The sequence below is a fragment of the Pseudomyrmex gracilis genome, unplaced genomic scaffold (genome assembly GCF_002006095.1).
Source record: "Pseudomyrmex gracilis isolate BER0280 unplaced genomic scaffold, ASM200609v1 scaffold_0, whole genome shotgun sequence".
Taxonomy (NCBI): Eukaryota; Metazoa; Arthropoda; class Insecta; order Hymenoptera; family Formicidae; genus Pseudomyrmex; species Pseudomyrmex gracilis.
In genome coordinates, this window is record NW_018020584.1 from 526198 (window position 1) to 544138 (window position 17941).

A 17941-nucleotide genomic window follows, 5' to 3' on the forward strand; every position below is an offset into this window, starting at 1 on the left:
ACTTAGAGGCTAGTATCATGCGCTTATGTTTTTTTCTAGAACACATTACTGCAAGTCAAGTAGTGAAATTAACGTGGCAAAAGTACAGTATTGATGAATGTCCAAAGACGATTTACGAACGCGCTTGTGCGTCATTATCACGGCGAAAAGAAATTTCGAACGTGCGAGCGCAACGGCGGCCGGTGATTCCACGGTGTGAAAAAAAGAAGAGAGAACGGAAAGAAAAATGGAGGAGGATTGCCGCACATCGCGGAGAATTATTAACGAAGCGTATCGGAGAAAGCGATGGAAAATTGAATTGGCGTGATCGCACACGCGCCAGGGCGGCGTCCCGCGCGATCAAGAAAAACGTCGATTCTTTTATTTGGGAAATTTTCCCAGCGAAGATCTCAATGAACATAATGAAATCGAAGTTTCTGGATTGCTGCAGTTGTTTTGATTCGTTTAAAAACTTTCTCCAAACAAATTATACATTGTAAATTGTGGAGAATGGAATAGTAACAAATTCTTGTTGTGATTAAATTCAACTGATAAAAAAAGTTACTAATATATTATTAGTTTTATTTATACGTAAATAAGTTATTACCGAGCTATCTCTCGCCAATATACGGGGCGTGCGTTAAATCAGTCAACTGAAGAAATTTATAAGCAGACACGCGATAATATAAACGCTGGAGGTTTAGCGTATTAACAGCATCGATCACAATGTAAGAAAGTGCAACAGAGCATATACCACGATGCTGTGAAGTCGAAGTTGTTGCAATCTATGGCAACATCTTAAAAGTAACTGGCACATTTCTATGCTCACTCTGCCGTCAAATAAATAAATAAATAAATAAAATTAATTTCACTTTTGATTTTTTTTCTAAAATGTATGTCATGTTAAATATAAAATTGAAATAAAAACACTATTTCTGAACAAAGAACGTTAAATTGTAACATATAGACATGAAAACCGAATGAGAAAATAAAGATGGAACAAACAACATGAATAATTGCTGTAGCAATGTGTCGATGTTTCCCGCACCTAGTAATATACACATTTCAATCAAACTCTGCAACAACCTTTCTGTCTTGACGCACATTGCGAGTCGTTGCGACACAATTCCCGATGCACGTTTTGCGATCTGAAAACGAACAGGCCAACAAAAGTTGGTTCTCAACGCCCACCTTCGTTCTCACTTCCTGCGAATAATGACGCGATTTCTATCGCGAAATAAGATTAACACGAGCGGATGGGCCTGGGTGGTTGTCGCTGGAAAAGATGATCGCGTAGTGAAAGCGAGAGAAGATGGAAAACGAATGTTTTCTCGAATGCTCTTCTTTTTTTTATCATTTTATCCGACACATGTATCATCGAACTCTCTCGATAAATTTTCTATCTTCTCGGTTCACGGCTCTCGAAGATAGTTCGATCTCGTTTGCGAAACTTCGATCAAAAGAAACGATAAAACGTGTTCCCGCGTGAAAATCTCTTGTTCTATCTGTTTGGAACAAAAATTTCTGATCAAAAATTGATCTCGTTTTCTCACATATCAAAACTTGCATTTTCGTAACACGTGTTTCTATTGTGTGATTTTTTGCGATGCTATTTCTGTTACGCGTATTTTTGCTGCGTGCGTTTCGCTAACGCGAAGATATTCTTCGCTGGTTCTTTTAAACGAGATCATGCGCACATTGCGGGACTATCGTGCAATCACCTTTGTTCTTTACAACATAATTGCCTTGATGTAATTATTTTAGCGCTTCAACTTCAATTTTCTATCTTTGTTACATCAATTGCTATTTGTAAATTAGATTTCACTTACGTGTAGATTTTTCATTACTCGATGAGATTACACGATGCTGTGTTTTCATTATCTGTTACTGTTATCATCTTTTTATAATTGTTTTGTCTCTTTGCTACTTTTCTGTAATTTACATTTGATGAGATGAACGTAAATTAAATTTTATGAAATCGCGGACAAGAAAATATTTAACAGAAAATTTAAACCGCGTCATGCAACTTTATTGACATTTTGATATTCATGCAAGAAAGATTGATTGGCATCATTGCAAATATTATAAGAGTTTGTTTGCCAGATACTTCCATTTGTGTCAAAAAGTTCTTTTATGTCGCGGATAAATTGTTACGAAATCCATAAATCAACTTATTTGACAACAATAATTCTCTGGCAGAACCACCGACCATGTACTCTCGCTTCGCACGATACGTGCGAAGAAAGGGGATGAGTTTCCCGATGGTAGGGAGACGAAGTCTCTTTCGCGTTCGGACGAGGAGAAGTGGGTCGTTTCTCAACGGATCTTAGTGGCTCAGCGAGAACGTAGTCTACGCACTCCATCGTCGTACTCAGCTGAGCACGGGCCGCGATAGCTCGCGAGATCGTTGTCGATCGCCTCAAGTGCTTCTTGAGTGTCTCTGGAGAAGATAACAGTGATTCTAAAAATTTTAAAGAAAAAAAACGAAGACTAAGAGAATAATGATTAAAAAAGGCGCGATGAATTAAACCAGACACCTAAATTGGTGACGACAGTTAAAACTTGACAAATTTGTTTGACAGAGAGTGAAGTGAAGTGTTGATCCAAATTCCGAGTAGCGGCGTTTGAAAGTGATCTTCCATTTTTTGTCGTACATAAGAGATTTGAAGATTCGCCGAGAAGACACTGGAAAGTGGTGAAAATCAACCGAAAAACCTCTCGTCGCGCATGACCGATCTTTTCTCTCGATCTTCGTCCCTCGAGAGAGACGTTTCTAATCGAGAATCTTCTTACTGCTCGACCGAGCATGCCGAGCTCTCTAAAACGCGCAATCATCAAATGTTGCTAAAAGCTCTCCTCGACATTGGTCTTTGACGACTTCATTAACGATTTCTCCAAGGGCTTCCTCGATCACACGAGAGTATTTATCACGTTGCTGTACATTGTTATTATTCTGGAGCAATTAATTTTGACAAAAATTTAATTCACTAATTTTGTAGAAAGTTATCTTTTAATATTAAAAACCAAATTAATATATGTTTACATCAATAAAACACTACAGCATATCTACCGATAAAATAAAACCTTAATTAAAATATGATATGATATCCTTTAATATATTTTGAAGTAAATTGCTTGAAGATCTTGTAAAAGTTAACCATACCAAATTGTGCTGCATAATAATGGGCGACATTCGAATTTTGGATCCGCGCATGGATCCGCGATTCGATCTCAAGCAACACCATCGACCTTGGCCGCCGATGTACCGGAATCATCCAAATAGTAGAGCGCCGTCTTATTGCTATCGACCAGTACCGTTGGACACCTTGGCCCAGTGGATGACTCCTCACATTCCTGACTATAATATCCCAAGTTATGTCCCTGCATCCAGGATTGCTGCCACCCCTAACAAATCCCGAGACTACTATTACTTAGCTCCATTGTACAGAAATGCACTACCGCCTCCACCACAAGCGATGTCGCCTCTTCAAGTGTCGCCGGTGGCGATGCCACCTCCTGGCATGATGATGATGGAACGACCAAGAGGACGAGCCAAGAGCTCGGGTGGCGTCACCAGGAGCAGCGTGCCACCTTGCACGTGTACTGTCGGTCGCACAAGGTCCTTGGAAGATGTCAGAAGCGAGATGAGTGAGTGGGACGATTATCATGACGAGAACGGTAATCGTTTGCGTAGGATTAGTTCTAAAGCTGTGAATGGGTGTCGTCAACAAGTTCGTCGATCCATGGAGAATCTACTGGATGTTGATACAGAAGAACGCGCGTCACACACTTTTGAAAGGATCGGCAAAATCTGCAGGAGATCTGCGGAAAAAAGGAACGAAAAGCCAGGGAGACGACGTGGTAGCTACATGGTGTGTTGAGATCTTTATAGCACATATTTGTTATGTATATAGAGAAAGTGTTAGATTCTTTTTCTGGTAAAATAATATAATTTATACATTTGATATACAAATTAAACATCTCTGATGAATTTTCGAATTAATATTAGAATTTTCATGTATATTAATTTACACGTTTAAAAACTCATTTGCACATATATCCAGCATATTGGCTCGTATTGACAACGTAAAACTATCTGCTAGTTAAACATCATCACGCTTAAATTCGTTGTACCAAAATACATTGTATATACTTTATTATAAAATATGGAACATTTCAAAAATTTCTTAAATTTCTCTTATAAATATTTGATCAGACACTTCTATTAACTTTATTTTACTTGTTTTCTTGGGTTAATATGCAATATTATTTTATATTTAATACTATGTGCATAGTAATAATATTAATTTGTCAAATATCTTTTAAAGGCTACATTTGCGCACGCAACCAACGTATTTACGTCATATGTTCTAAAGTATCGAGCGACAGACCACTTATATCGATACGATTTTTCACGCGGCTTATCGCGGTCGTATCTCGTCGTACGTACGTGACTAATGCACATTTTTGCGCACACACGCAGATCACCGGAACGACTTTCAGGCGAGATTTACAGATCAGTGAGTTTGTTAATCTGATCAGGCCGGCCGTTACACAATCCGCGCCTTGCGCTCTTAATTCCGGAAACACGTCGCTTCTCACGGCGCGTGCGTTGTAAACCGAATATAACTAAATTAAGCAAATCATTTGGCGCATAATGGTCGAATTATCAACGCCGTGTGCTTACAAAACATTTCGTTTCAAGGAGAAACTGCACATCGTGGCGATTTATTCTCGCCGCAATTATACAATCCGGAACTTGGCGCCGCGACTCGGAGCGTGGGGATAATCGTTTTTCCTCGCGTCCGTCGCGATCCGCAAATGTCGGTCGAAGAAAGTGTTCCGTGGAATTCGGTTTTGCTCACTTCTGCGGAAAGGAAATAAAATTCTCGATCGTTTACCAATAGCTGGACTCTTCCGCTTGAGCGACCATGTTTTATATTTATCTACATTATGTCCGTGCGCCAAGCAAGATGCTCAATAAATGCAGAATATCGTTTTATGCGAGCAAGTATTTTCTGAAGAACAAAAACAAATATCGAAATGACGAACATTAAATATTAAAAGTTTTATTTCTCAATGCAAAAATAGTTGATTTCAGCTTGCTTTACATCTTTTTTTTCTTTTGATATATTTTATACGATTTTTCTCGTAATCATATTCACGTCTGTGAGTATTTCAGACAACTTTCTTGCACTGATATCCTGTTTTATTGGTAGCATACGATTCGGTCCATATCTTTTTCTAAATTATGCACCTTTAATGAGCTGCAATTTCGACTATCCCGGGGTAGAAAGTGTTCCTGATGGGTATCAGGGTAATCAACCGTTACCTCTTTATTAAGAAAAGTTAATTCGTCCCGTCGAGGTAATCGCTAATCAACGCGAATGATCCCGACTTCTTATTCCACGCTCCGTAGAGCCCATGGAGAGATCTTTGCTGATGATCGCGATTATATTTCATTATTTCTCACGATCGACGCATCAATTCTAATCTAATATACATAAAATTTAACGCCAAAGTGTCATTAACTAGATGCAGGTCGTTAAATCGTTACGTTGTTAACTTGTCCCGCCGCTAATTAGACACACCACATTGGCGACTCGACAAATCATCAGGTTGATGGAAATAATCGATTGAAGGTGCATCTACCATTGGTTGTGTTAAGTAGTGTAACCTTTTATCGGTAAATCTCGATTACGAACACAAAGAAGAAAAAACAGATTGTTCTTACTGATTGATAACGTCGATTACTTTGTGCACGTCATCTCTCGACTTCCTGCTCTTTTCGAGTCCATTTCGTTGCGAAAAACAATCGTTCAGGAAATTGAATTGATTACCAGATTTATCGCGGTAAATGATCGGTACACGGTAATATCGGCTATTTCTTTAGTGAAAGCAAAGTATTCTTCGCGTTGCGCAATTAATTGGTGTGACGGGACGTATTAACTCGCGACAACCAAGGAGGAAAAACGCACATCGATTTTGTTCCCGTTGAACGGTCGCGAATTGCGGCGCGTATGTCGAAATTGCAAACGACATAATTTTCGAGTTCCTCTGTCTGTCTCTCTGGCGAGACGGAATCCATTATTAACCAACAAGTGCGGTTTGCGTCACGCAGTAATCGACCGCTTAATTATAATCGTCTTCGCGTGCGTTTCGTACGTACGATAGAAAGTTACGAAGGCTTCCTCCGTGATACCGTCATACGTAAGAAAATTAATGTGTTCGTAAATCAAGAGAAGACGATAGTTTCGCCGTAGAAGTAAAAATGACATTTTAATAACATCTGAAAAATAACAGTGTTATTTAGATTGTGACATATGCGGGATGTCGACGAGAATTACGCTCGCTTTGCCAAGCTTTCATATGGTGATTCAATATCATCGTTTGAACTATTACTATTAGCAAACGACTGGTAGACTTAAATGTTTGCAGTCGAGTAAAAATCACACGCTGGCAATATACGTGTCAGTCTCAAATTGCAGTAGTCGTATCTCGTTCGCGAGTGAAAAATTGGGAGAACTTGTTGGCTGCAAGTAACCTCTTACGAAATGCCGCCAACTTCTTGAATTATTTTATATTCTCTATTCTGAAAATTTGATTAATAAGTAACATGTTTGCTTGACCCAATTTAATGTTCTCAAAAATGTATTTCGCAACGTTGGTGTAATTTTTTATTCCTTTGTCTCTTTCTCCAAAAACAAATCTCTTTTATTTAAATTATAATTTAATTTACTTCCACACTTGCTTATCTGAATAAATTTTACGGTTAATGCGAGAGAAACGATTTCTTAATATTTTAACTACAGTAGTTGAATATCTTTTGTCGTCTTAATACAAAATTAAACAATGTGGCAACAATTATAATTGTATTAATAACAACACGCTAACTAGAGAGTTATAAATATTAATTGTATACAAGTTTTAAAAATAAAAGTCGCAGTGTGTGATACGAATCTTTCCGGTTGCGGGGAATGTGCGCGCAATTTCGCACAATGATTTCATACTGAAATTATACGGTGAAATTCGTGCGTCGGAATCTCGGATGTCCTTAAACTCACGTGCACCTTCGATTTCCGTCTGAATAATACTGACCAACGACGAAAAAGTATGTCGTAACCTAGATATGGAAAACGTCCGGTTTTACCGGGTTTTGTTATCCAAAATGTATCGAACGTACTATACGTATATAAATTTTCTTGGCGACTATTTCTTGCATCAACGACATTTAAGTAATCATTTTATTAAATATGTATTCGAGCCTGATTTCTACGACACAGAATTAAAAACGAACATCATCGATAAATCCAGTCTGACCGGTTTTTTTTTTTTTTTAGAAAAGAGTGAAAATTTTGATAATTATCGTCAAACCGAAAGAAAACTCGCTTGATCTTGCTGCGATAATGTTAAATGAGCCGTTCGTGATTTTCTTCGGCAATTCAGCGATCGCATCTCTCGCACTTGGAACACAACCTTGTAATTATATCGGATTTAAGAGCTTGATCGGAAATTCATTGCATGTTGCATCGTTTTCTAACGACAACGATGTAGCGACGAAGGAAAGTAAAAAGTCGGAATCGACAATCAGGTCGAGGTCTCTTTATTAGTTGTTTTTTTCACGCGTCGTTGAATCCAACCCACCAATCTTCGATCGAAGACGCGTGTTTGAAGACCTTCGGGGCATCCGGCGGATCTTTCGCGATCCACCCTTTTTTTCATAAAAAGTAAATGAAGAATGTTGCGGATATCAACTATTATCAACTACCTTCAAACCTAGATGCATCGGCATCTTAGTTAACTAACTTGTTATATTGACTTCTTCCATCGAACTGCCGCGCGCGTAAGAATCATGAGCGCGCAAAAAGCTTGGCTATCGTTTGTATATATAACTATGTACCTGTATATGAATATTCAAACTGTAATTGAAAAACATTACACTTTGACACACTTTATTTCTTCGTAATATACAAATAGTCAATTAACTGAATACCAACAGTTTGATGTCTCAAAATTCTATTCGTCATCTTCGTCCCGCTTTCGTACGGGATCTGTCTACGTGTTATGACGTTTCTGTGTATACATCATCGGTAACAGATGCGTTCACAAAGTTGTGGAGAGAGCTAAGACCGAACGTCCGTAATACCGATGGCCAACGAGTTTATTGACCGATCGACAAAACTAGACTTCGATTATATTCCGAGTTTTATCCGCTTTTTTTCTGACAAAACTTTACGACCTAGGATCTTTTCCGGTTGTTAAGTTCTCTCGCCCGGAAGATCGCACGAGGAGAATGTCAGAATTTTCGCGATGTCGAGAATCTCGCGTCGATCTTACAATTGATTCTCTCGTTCGCGGCCTCGTTCTCACTCATAAATCCCGTGCCGTCCTTGTTATAAAAGAGTGATCGCGGATGGCATGGTTATTCTTCTCATTTTCCTTTTCACGGCACAATAATGACGATCAGCGCGGGTTTAGGATTACAGGGTGAATAAAATTAAGGTTCTTTTAGAGAAAGTATACAAAGATCGGGATTAAGTATAATCACCGCCTTCTCTGGCGAACAAGTGAGTGATTAGAGTACGTTGAGGTGAAAGGTAGTGATTTCGCAAGCGAGATTGCAATTATAAATATCTGATCTTATTTCAACCCTCCAATTCTACTTATATATTTTTTTTCTCAGATAAAGTGACTCATTGGGAGTAAGAAATTCTTATCGAATGAAATCAATAAATCGCATAATGATCATTAGTAAGACATTTATTCTCACAAAAGTGAAATGCGAAACAGGTGTATGGAGAATGTCATTCGTGATGCAATCTCTTTTCATTGTTCTCTCTTTCGTGTGCTATTGTTCTCAAAGATAATAAACGTTCTTTATACACGTATACACATATAGAGAGAGAATATACTCATATTAAGATAATTGTAAATATAATTATATTTCGTATTGCAAACATTATTTACTATATTAGCAAACAATTAAGATTGAGATAACGACTTATGTCGGTGTGGAACGATAAAAAATATTCGTTTAATTGTATTAATAACCAAGCATGAAAAGATGTTTTACATCGACTCGCAGTTTCTTCGTATCTCTCATATTTCCATGAAAATCTCGTGCGCGCATCCGAGATCTAATTGCTTGTGCGTAAGTCATACCAAATTGGCAAGCAGCAGCGATCGCCAACAAGCGGCATCAGCACCGTTAGACACACGCCGGCGCGTGAAAATGCACACGAGCGCTCATAATTTCGCTCGTGCTGCACGGTGCGCCTAGAAGCGAACAACGACGGACAGAGTGAATTTGCTTTGCTAATTTATTCATCAAGATAAAAGTCGCTACCAATCCCGACTTGAAAGTAAAAGCGTGGCGAAGCGCGCCGTTGCGCAAACGCGAATCACGAAACGATTCCTAGTAGTTTTAGAAAAAAAGCAACGTTTTGCAGAGCAAGAAGCGTCGAGTTTTTTTTTATCAACGCGCTGTATTCAATAGTTGCCTAACAATTGCTTAATCGTCAGTGTTGAAGCGGAAAGTATATTCTTTCATGTGCATGTGGAAAATTGCTGCGTGAAATTATCGTATCGTTGTTTGAACTTATAACAGTTTCACTTTGTTTGTTTTTTACAAAACATTTTTTAATGAGAAATGTTGTAACTTACGCAGTTACTTGATTTAACAATATCAAAGAAGAGAAACTATTTTTGTGCGATATATTTATGAGTTTGACGAATTTATGTTATGAATATTAAAATTAACGAATTTTTGACAAGCAAAAGCTGCGGTAGAAATCCAAGGCAGGATGTAACTTTCTAGCGTTTCTTAATTTTTTACCTTTCGATCGGTCCGTTGCGTGCAAGGTGGTTTGGCAAGTTTGAGGTATCTAATAAACTATCTTGCGAGAGAAAAAAACGAAGAAACTCATCTTTTCGATATGTGCGAGAAAGTGAAATGTCGTGATACATAAACATGCATATTTCCATACAAACTTAATATCGATAAAAGCTTAAAAGATTATATACTTAAAAGATTAATATGGAAACGTGATAGCAAGCTATTATAAAACTTTATCAAGGTAAATATAATTAATATTTTAAATAGAACATTATACGCACAGCTTCTCTCATAATGCAATTATCTGAAGATTCTGTATAAATATCAGTTTTTCTTATACTTTCATTACTTTTTTATTTCCATCAACTCGCATTGGTCTATTCATTTTGTTATGACTGTCTGAAACATTCATATTAAAATTTTTTCTTAGCACCTAGCATATAAAATTTATAAAACGTTTATATAACATATATAAATGCAAATAACTTTCTTGTTGCCACAAATATGCATAATTTCAGCATTTATAAATGCATGGGAAAATAGGAAACGCACGAGCATATTAAATGCAATATTGTGCGATATTGTGAAGAATGTTAATTGAACTTAATGATATTATGTTTATCGCACCTGCAATGTTTCCATATTTATCGCGGCAGAGCCGGATGCAAAAATATATCCGGAACTTGCCGCGATACTTGTCCCTTCCGCAAATAAACGCGGTTGCCGACGGGCATTCATTATATCTCGTTAAAACAGTACCTCGTCATTCCTTTTCCGTGTAATGGCTGCAATGAACACGGAGGCTCCAGATCGGCCGTGCTACGACGAGCGTATTATTAGTTACGCACACTCGCGCTCGTTTCTTTACCCGCGCGATGATATACAACTATACGTTAATACCAAATCGAGTAACAATCGTGCCCGGATCTTATTTTGCAGCAAGAGCCGCGACCGGAACTCGACACCAGCAACGGAAGCAGTAATGGCGGCGGTAGGCCGCGATTCGTTCCCGTCACCACTCTGGAGGACGTGCAGGCGGTGCGCTGCGCCGAATTTCATCCCCATGGGAAACTCTACGCCGTGGGATCCAATTCGAAGACGCTACGGATATGTGCCTATCCAAAGTTGCATGACGTCAGGTGAGAATAATGAAATTTCTCAGAAAGAGAAATCACGATAAAAAATAAATAACTTATGTTTTATTTATGAATTGTTAATTAATTACTTTTTTTTTATTTTTCTTGAAGGTAAATATATTATAAAACTCTAAGAATAATGAATTTTATATATTTTCCTGAAGTTTTTCGACAAATCACAAAAATAATTTTATAAATAGTTCTGAAATTATTATTTAAGTAAATATCAAAGTAAGTGATACTTAATATCGATATTAAAGTTGTCCTGTATCGCACTTGTATCAATAAGAAATGTGTACAAACAAGTAATACTACTTCATGTTGGAAAATACTCGAGAGAAATCGCTAAATCGCGACTGTGACTCAATCAAATTGGAAACAGTGTAATCGTAATAATGAATGATCGCAACAAAGCATTTCGATGTCGCGTGTAAATTGCTTCAAAATTGTATACGTACGCGACGATTAATGATATGATCTTTAACATGGATCGGAAGTGTTATCTTTGGAAAATTGCGTTATTATGATATTAATATGCCATAATAATATTGCCATAATTTCACACAAGAAACAGCGAATATAATTTGCGTTACACGATTATCGAAAAACGCAGCGATAAAGAATAAAGATATCCTGTCGTCGAGTCGAGAGAAATCAGACGAGCTTGTATTCACGCTTCCGCGAAAAGCGCGGAGAGAGTCGTGATACATTTAGCGGCGCCAGCGAAAATAATCGTAAATTATATTTAAGTTGAGAAAGGAGGAAACTTAAGACCGATGCAATCGTTACAAATCGCGGAAAGGCTGGGACGCGACGATGATACAAAGTAATCTCTCACCTGTGATAAGCGCGTTTTACGACTAGAATTTACGACTTGTTGAGACGAAGATAAATCCTGCTTAACGAAGCTTAGCGCCGTTTTGTATTCACGGACACGTTTTGAATCTTCTCTTGAAATAGTCGCGAAAAATGACTGCGCGAGAAAAATCCGCGACCGCGGAACGCGTTATACTATTCAATAAACTTAGTCTTATCTATCATCTGTACGATGATATCAACGCAACTTTGCTCTTTGGAGTAATTAGAACGAGATTGTGATTAATCAAATGCGTTCCTTCACATTGTAACTAATATGTCAAGTCGTGAGATATCGGTTCAGTATTAATATTAATGGTAACGAGTTATATTGTGCAAGTGTTAGTTTAATAGGTGTACAGTCATTAAATTAGTTTTTCTTTGACAGACTGTATATGCAACTTTCGCTACATGTGATATTTATATCTTTAACAACACACACTTATATGCATAATTATTAAATTTTATTGAAGTTATACTTTGATTGCAACAAAGATTTCGTGTTATGCAAAATCCACAACTAAACTTTAAACTTGTCGCCTATAAGTTTGAGACAGGTCATGTATAAATTTGCGTCTGCTAAACTAATTTTACGCAACACGCAGGCCTAACGAACGGCAAAAGCCTTCATGCTAAACGGAGCATTCCTACCAGCGAATGTAGATTGCCGGTACAGTGTTTCCATTACTGGCTATTTTTATGCTACACATCGTTTCCGCTTAAATTGTTGTAAACGCGTTTTGCGATATTTTTTATCAATGTTGTATAATTTTTAATTCATATATTTTTGAGAAAGAAAAATGATTAAATTGTACATAAAATTAAAGAAAATTTTAAATAAGTTTAAGAAACAATTTGTTTTTACTGTTTAGTTCTAACATAACTTTATGTCGACTTTATTAATTTACAGAAATATATAAAAAGTAGAACATTTTTTACAATTACCGTAACGATATTTAATATTTAAGAAATATAAAAAGCATGTTAGTTTGAATAAATAATAACTAGAAAATAATGTGATCAACTGAATAAATCGGAATGTAAAAACTAAAATGTCACGCTCACGTAACGCTCTAAGAAATAATGTAAAATATAATCGCACTCTCTCTTTCGTTTTTCTTTTTTTTAAGATAGTATTATATACAGTTTAAGAGATTGCCTGCTTTGCATTACAAGGTGGACAACAAGGCGGACCCCTTTCACTCGCAGAATATTCCGTCTAGAATTCGCAGCAGTGTACATTTAGACGTTAACACAGTGTTCTGGCAAGTTCAACGATCTGTAATTTGTGTCTAAAGTCAATAACACGTAGCAATTTTCATTTGTCCGTTTGCAGGATAACGTCGCACTCCATTCGAGTTGCTTTACGTGCGAAATGACTCTCGTTTGCGTCGTGAAAGTTCCAGTATGAAATAAAGTATCTCTATTTTGTGGAAAATCTAATATCCGGTTTATAGCAGAAAGTGCGAAGTGTGGCAAACGCGCGTCTTGCGCAATCGTTGCGTACTTTTGCCGTTACACTACTTACATAGTCATCAGACTCCAAATATATCTCAAGCGTTTTCCTGACCTATCTTACGACATAACGCGCGAGACGCGGCAAATAAATAGTTCATAAAATCCATTTAATAGTTTCTAAGCAGCGCAATGCCATTTGCAGCGTAATTATGACGTTAATGATAAGCACGTACTCGTAGTTAAAAACTTATGTGAAATTATAAGGTAACAGGAAGTCGTTTGTATCGGGATATATATTTGCGTTGCGAAGCAAAGGCCAGCGCTACTACAAACGAAGCAAAGCACTTGGGAATGAGAACGCGACTATTAAGACTCCTATGATAACTCAATTATTGGATTGGTTGTTGAGAAAAGTTTTAAACGTTTTTGAGATAACGTGTAATGAAACCGCAGAAATTCTACACTGTTGAAATCACTACACAAGATAACAAAAGATTATCTATCAGAATAGGGCGCATTCTCAGTTTGATATCACAGAGATTTAAAATAAAGCTCTCGAATAAAGGTTTAAAACTTTTCCGACAACTCAATATTATTTTACATAATTTATTCGATGATTTAATAATTTTGCGAGTTTGTTATCTTTATACTAGATACTTTTAACCCTTCTTGTTAAGTTTAAAAACATGATTAAAGTAAGGTCATGTGACAAAAAGGAGAGAAAAAACAGCACGTGACTTTACTTTATATCTGGCACTGAAGGATTAACATTATAAACATATGCGAGTTTTTTTAACTATCTTTAAAGCTTCAGAAATGTTAGATTTTTATATCACGTAAATGGTTCTGAAGATAAAAACATTTTTAACACACTCTCTCTTATACTATATGTACATGCGTTAACTCTTCTCTTAAAATTCTATATTATCCTTATCACTCAATATAATCATCTTCTATAATGCCGTTATTATCCAGGGAGAAACCGTCTCTGCGAATAATCGTCACTTTCGAAAGTCGTTCTCCTCTGACACTCGGTAGAAATTACTGCAAGCAGAAGTGACGCTAATTTCGCGCATTACGCCCAAGGTAAATAGACTCACAAGAGGGCAAATAATAATTAATGACAATTTTATGGTTGAATATTTTGATCGGCGTGCAGAGGACCGAATGCAATCTCATGTGCGTCTGTTGCGTGCGGTGGGAAAGAGCTGCGCTTAATTAAAATCTGCATAAAACACTGACGTCGTGAAAGCGACCGTCATCTCTTTAAAATTGTCGAGCCTCTTCCCTGTTTCCACGACCGAAACGTAGCACACGGCAATATCAGCTTCAATTAGAGAGACGTGCCTGATGAGGGCTGGGAACGAGGAAGAAAAACAGCTCGATGAAAGTGATGCCCGCGAGAACTTGAGCATTCTTCTTCCTCGGGCTGATTGACGGCTCTCGAGTGAAATAGAATCTTCTCTTCGGGATGATTTATGAGTGGAAATTTATTTCTAATATTTATGATCGCTGGCTAACATTAATGACAAAATAATAACGGTATTACGCGATTTTTTTCAGGGAGGACCATCAGACGTATCAACCTACAGTTCTCTTCAAGAGAACGAAGCACCACAAAGGCTCCATATATTGTCTCGCGTGGACACCGGATGGTCGACTGATGGCAACCGGAAGTAATGACAAGACCGTGAAATTAATGCGTTTCAACGCTGATACTTCGAATCTTGAAGGTATTACTTTTTTATAAAAACAAAATCTTACTTATTTTCATACGTTATACTTCTAAAGACAGTTTTTACAAATTAAAGACTTTTTTTGTTATTTTTTTTCATTTTAGATTTTCTATGGGAAGCTACTTAACATATAGTTGAATAATCAAAATATTATACAAATATATTTTGCTAATAATGTAAAAATTTTGTGATATATATTAATTCTTATTAAGAAGAAAATATCAATATTTTTCATATTTTCTGTACAAAAATAATTTTCTATTTAATTTCTTCAGGACAAGAGGTCGAGTTGACCATGCACGATGGTACAGTACGCGACTTGTGCTTCCTCGAGGACACGTCTAACAAGTCAAGTCTTCTGATCAGCGGTGGCGCTGGCGATTGCAAAATTTATGTTACCGATTGCGCGACTGGAACACCTTTCCAGGCCTTGAGCGGTCACAGCGGCCACGTGCTAACGCTGTACAATTGGGGTGGTGCGATGTTCGTCAGCGGTTCGCAGGATAAAACAGTCAGATTCTGGGACTTGAGAACGAGAGGTTGCGTTAATATGGTCACACCTGCGACGGTACCTGGCAGCAGGGTTAGTCGGGTTCTTCGTCGAATGTTTGTCATATTAGAATCTTTCTTACTGATAATCATGGCTCTTAGATGATGGGAAACCGAATACAAAAATATAGTTTCTTTATAAATAGAGCCACAAAGAAGAAATACTCTAAATTGTTTCCACATATTTTAACATTTCTCTTTCCTTATATATCACCGTTAGTTGATCGAAAACTGAATCCAATCTACTCTTTAAAAATGAAACTTAGAGAATGAATAGAAAAAGAAGTCATCATTTAAAATCCGGCATGCCATCATCGCCAACATCTTTTTGTTCTGTTCTAGTTTTATATTCAGTTTCACGTCCGATAAATATTCGATATACAGTTTTACATCGCACCACCATCACTCCCGATCACAAGTTATTTAGTCACTTCTTCCCGTCTTATTGTCGAATTTTTATCGGACGTTTTTACGACTAGCATCGAGAATGGAAGCGGTATTGTTTGTCTGAGTAGCATCTGATTCCCTTGCAGGTCGGCAGTCCTGTGGCCGCACTGTGTGTGGATCCATCCGGTCGGCTTCTAGTATCCGGTCACGAGGACAGCAGTTGCGTTCTCTTCGATATTCGCGGCGGTAGAACAGTTCAATGTTTTAAACCTCATGCAGCAGATATTAGAAGCATACGGTTTTCGCCGTCGGCGTATTACTTATTGACAGCAGGATACGACAACAAATTGGTACTCACAGATTTGCAAGGTGAGTATTTTATAGTATTTAAAATGTGGAATCACACCGTAATTAGTTTTAATTGGCAACGAATGTGTTATAGGCGATCTTACGATGCCTCTACCTAGCGTTGTGGTCGCTCAACATCAGGACAAAGTCATTTCCGGACGCTGGCATCCGACGGAATTCTCGTTCCTTAGTACTTCCGCTGACAAAACGGCAACTCTGTGGGCCTTACCGCCTGTTTAAAGGCCTGTCATGATAACGCGTATTACTATTTATTTGTTTGAGTTTTTAGAATATTTGAATACACAATAGTTCGTCTTTTAACATATTGCGGACGGATTTCGTGATAAGATTTCTGGTTCGCAATGTGTTAACAGCGTTGTCTGGATATTTTGATTTATTTTAAGAAAATCGCGTTAAAAAGTTTATACTCACATAACTCAATAGGTGTTATAACTACAAAGAAAACACTGTTTTGAAGGAATATTAACATTTTCAATCTATGTATTTGCGCATAGTTTAACCATGACCAATTAAAACCTCCTTTGTCTAAACGACTGCGTCGTTAACGTGATGCGATCAAATCACGGTATAATGCGTAATTTGCACACGAAAGTTAAACATCTAAACAATTACAACGTAATACGCTTTAAAGACTTAACAACACGTTTACAACTTTGAGTAAAAAGAATAAGAAACGCGCGTTAATCGGATGATATTGACCGAGTATTGGTACGATTGTTTTTACAAATCTACCAAGAGTCACAAGACTGTGGATGAATAATCCTTCGTTTCGAAAAGCTGCTTTACAGCTACACGAAGCTAGATTGTTTATCGTGAGTTTTAAACGCTCTTTGTTTTCTTTGCACAACAAGAGAGATGAGTTTTCGAAGAATCGAACGATTCTTTCATGCACGACACGCGTACCGAAGGAATTCGCGAAATATTTTCTTCTGTTATTTTTTAATAATTTTAGTTTTAATCAACTATGCTTGTGTAAATATGTTAAGTAAGATAAAAAGAAATTGCAGGAATACGACACAGCGATCCTGTACAGAGGACTACAATTTCTCATTTTTGAATGCTCTCTTTTACTTTTCGCTCACTATCGTGTCATTGCATTGTTTCATAATGTTGAAACGTACAACGGATTGTTGTATTCGTTATTTTTATCCTTATTTTTGTTTTATTTAAAAACGCATTTTTACAATTTTGCGTTTAACTCGCACGAGCTCGCGTGTTCAACTCACATAGATGCTCCTTACTTCCATCTTATCCATGTTGTCGACTCACAAGCCAAATATATACACGCGTTCTAGTTACATATATAGGCAATATATATNAAAATATAAAATATAAAATATAAAATATAAACTATAAAATATAAATCCGAGTAAGTAAACACACAAATATATAAATATATATATGTATACACATATACATATATATATATATATATCCCTATTCGAGAAAAAAAATGATATACGTACGCTCATACTAATCACTATTTTTTACGGACTAAAATAATTAATATAAATTGAGAAAGTTTATCCGAGCGTCAAACACACTCATTGCGATTCGATTCGATAATCGCGACATATGACTAAGTTTCACGCGAATCGAAGAATAATAGTATTTTTTAGTGATATCACGTCACAAGA

At 37.1% G+C, this 17941-nt stretch overlaps 1 protein-coding gene across 7 annotated transcripts in view; it reads left to right on the forward strand.

Moving 5' to 3' along the window:
- Positions 1–17607, forward strand: part of LOC109863653 (WD repeat-containing protein 47) — a 55103-nt gene extending 37496 nt beyond the window's left edge. For 6 of the 7 annotated variants that reach the window (XM_020444260.1, XM_020444081.1, XM_020444170.1 and 3 more), the window contains 5 exons: positions 10754–10953; positions 14827–14996; positions 15275–15582; positions 16082–16304; positions 16378–17607. In XM_020444260.1, the coding sequence (XP_020299849.1) occupies positions 10754–10953; positions 14827–14996; positions 15275–15582; positions 16082–16304; positions 16378–16523 (1047 nt within the window). In that variant the 3' untranslated portion in view covers positions 16524–17607. Of the gene's footprint in view, positions 1–2337; positions 3852–10753; positions 10954–14826; positions 14997–15274; positions 15583–16081; positions 16305–16377 lie in introns of those variants that run through there. The other variant, XM_020444437.1, reaches the window with a different exon arrangement.
- The last annotated feature ends 334 nt before the right edge of the window (positions 17608–17941 follow it).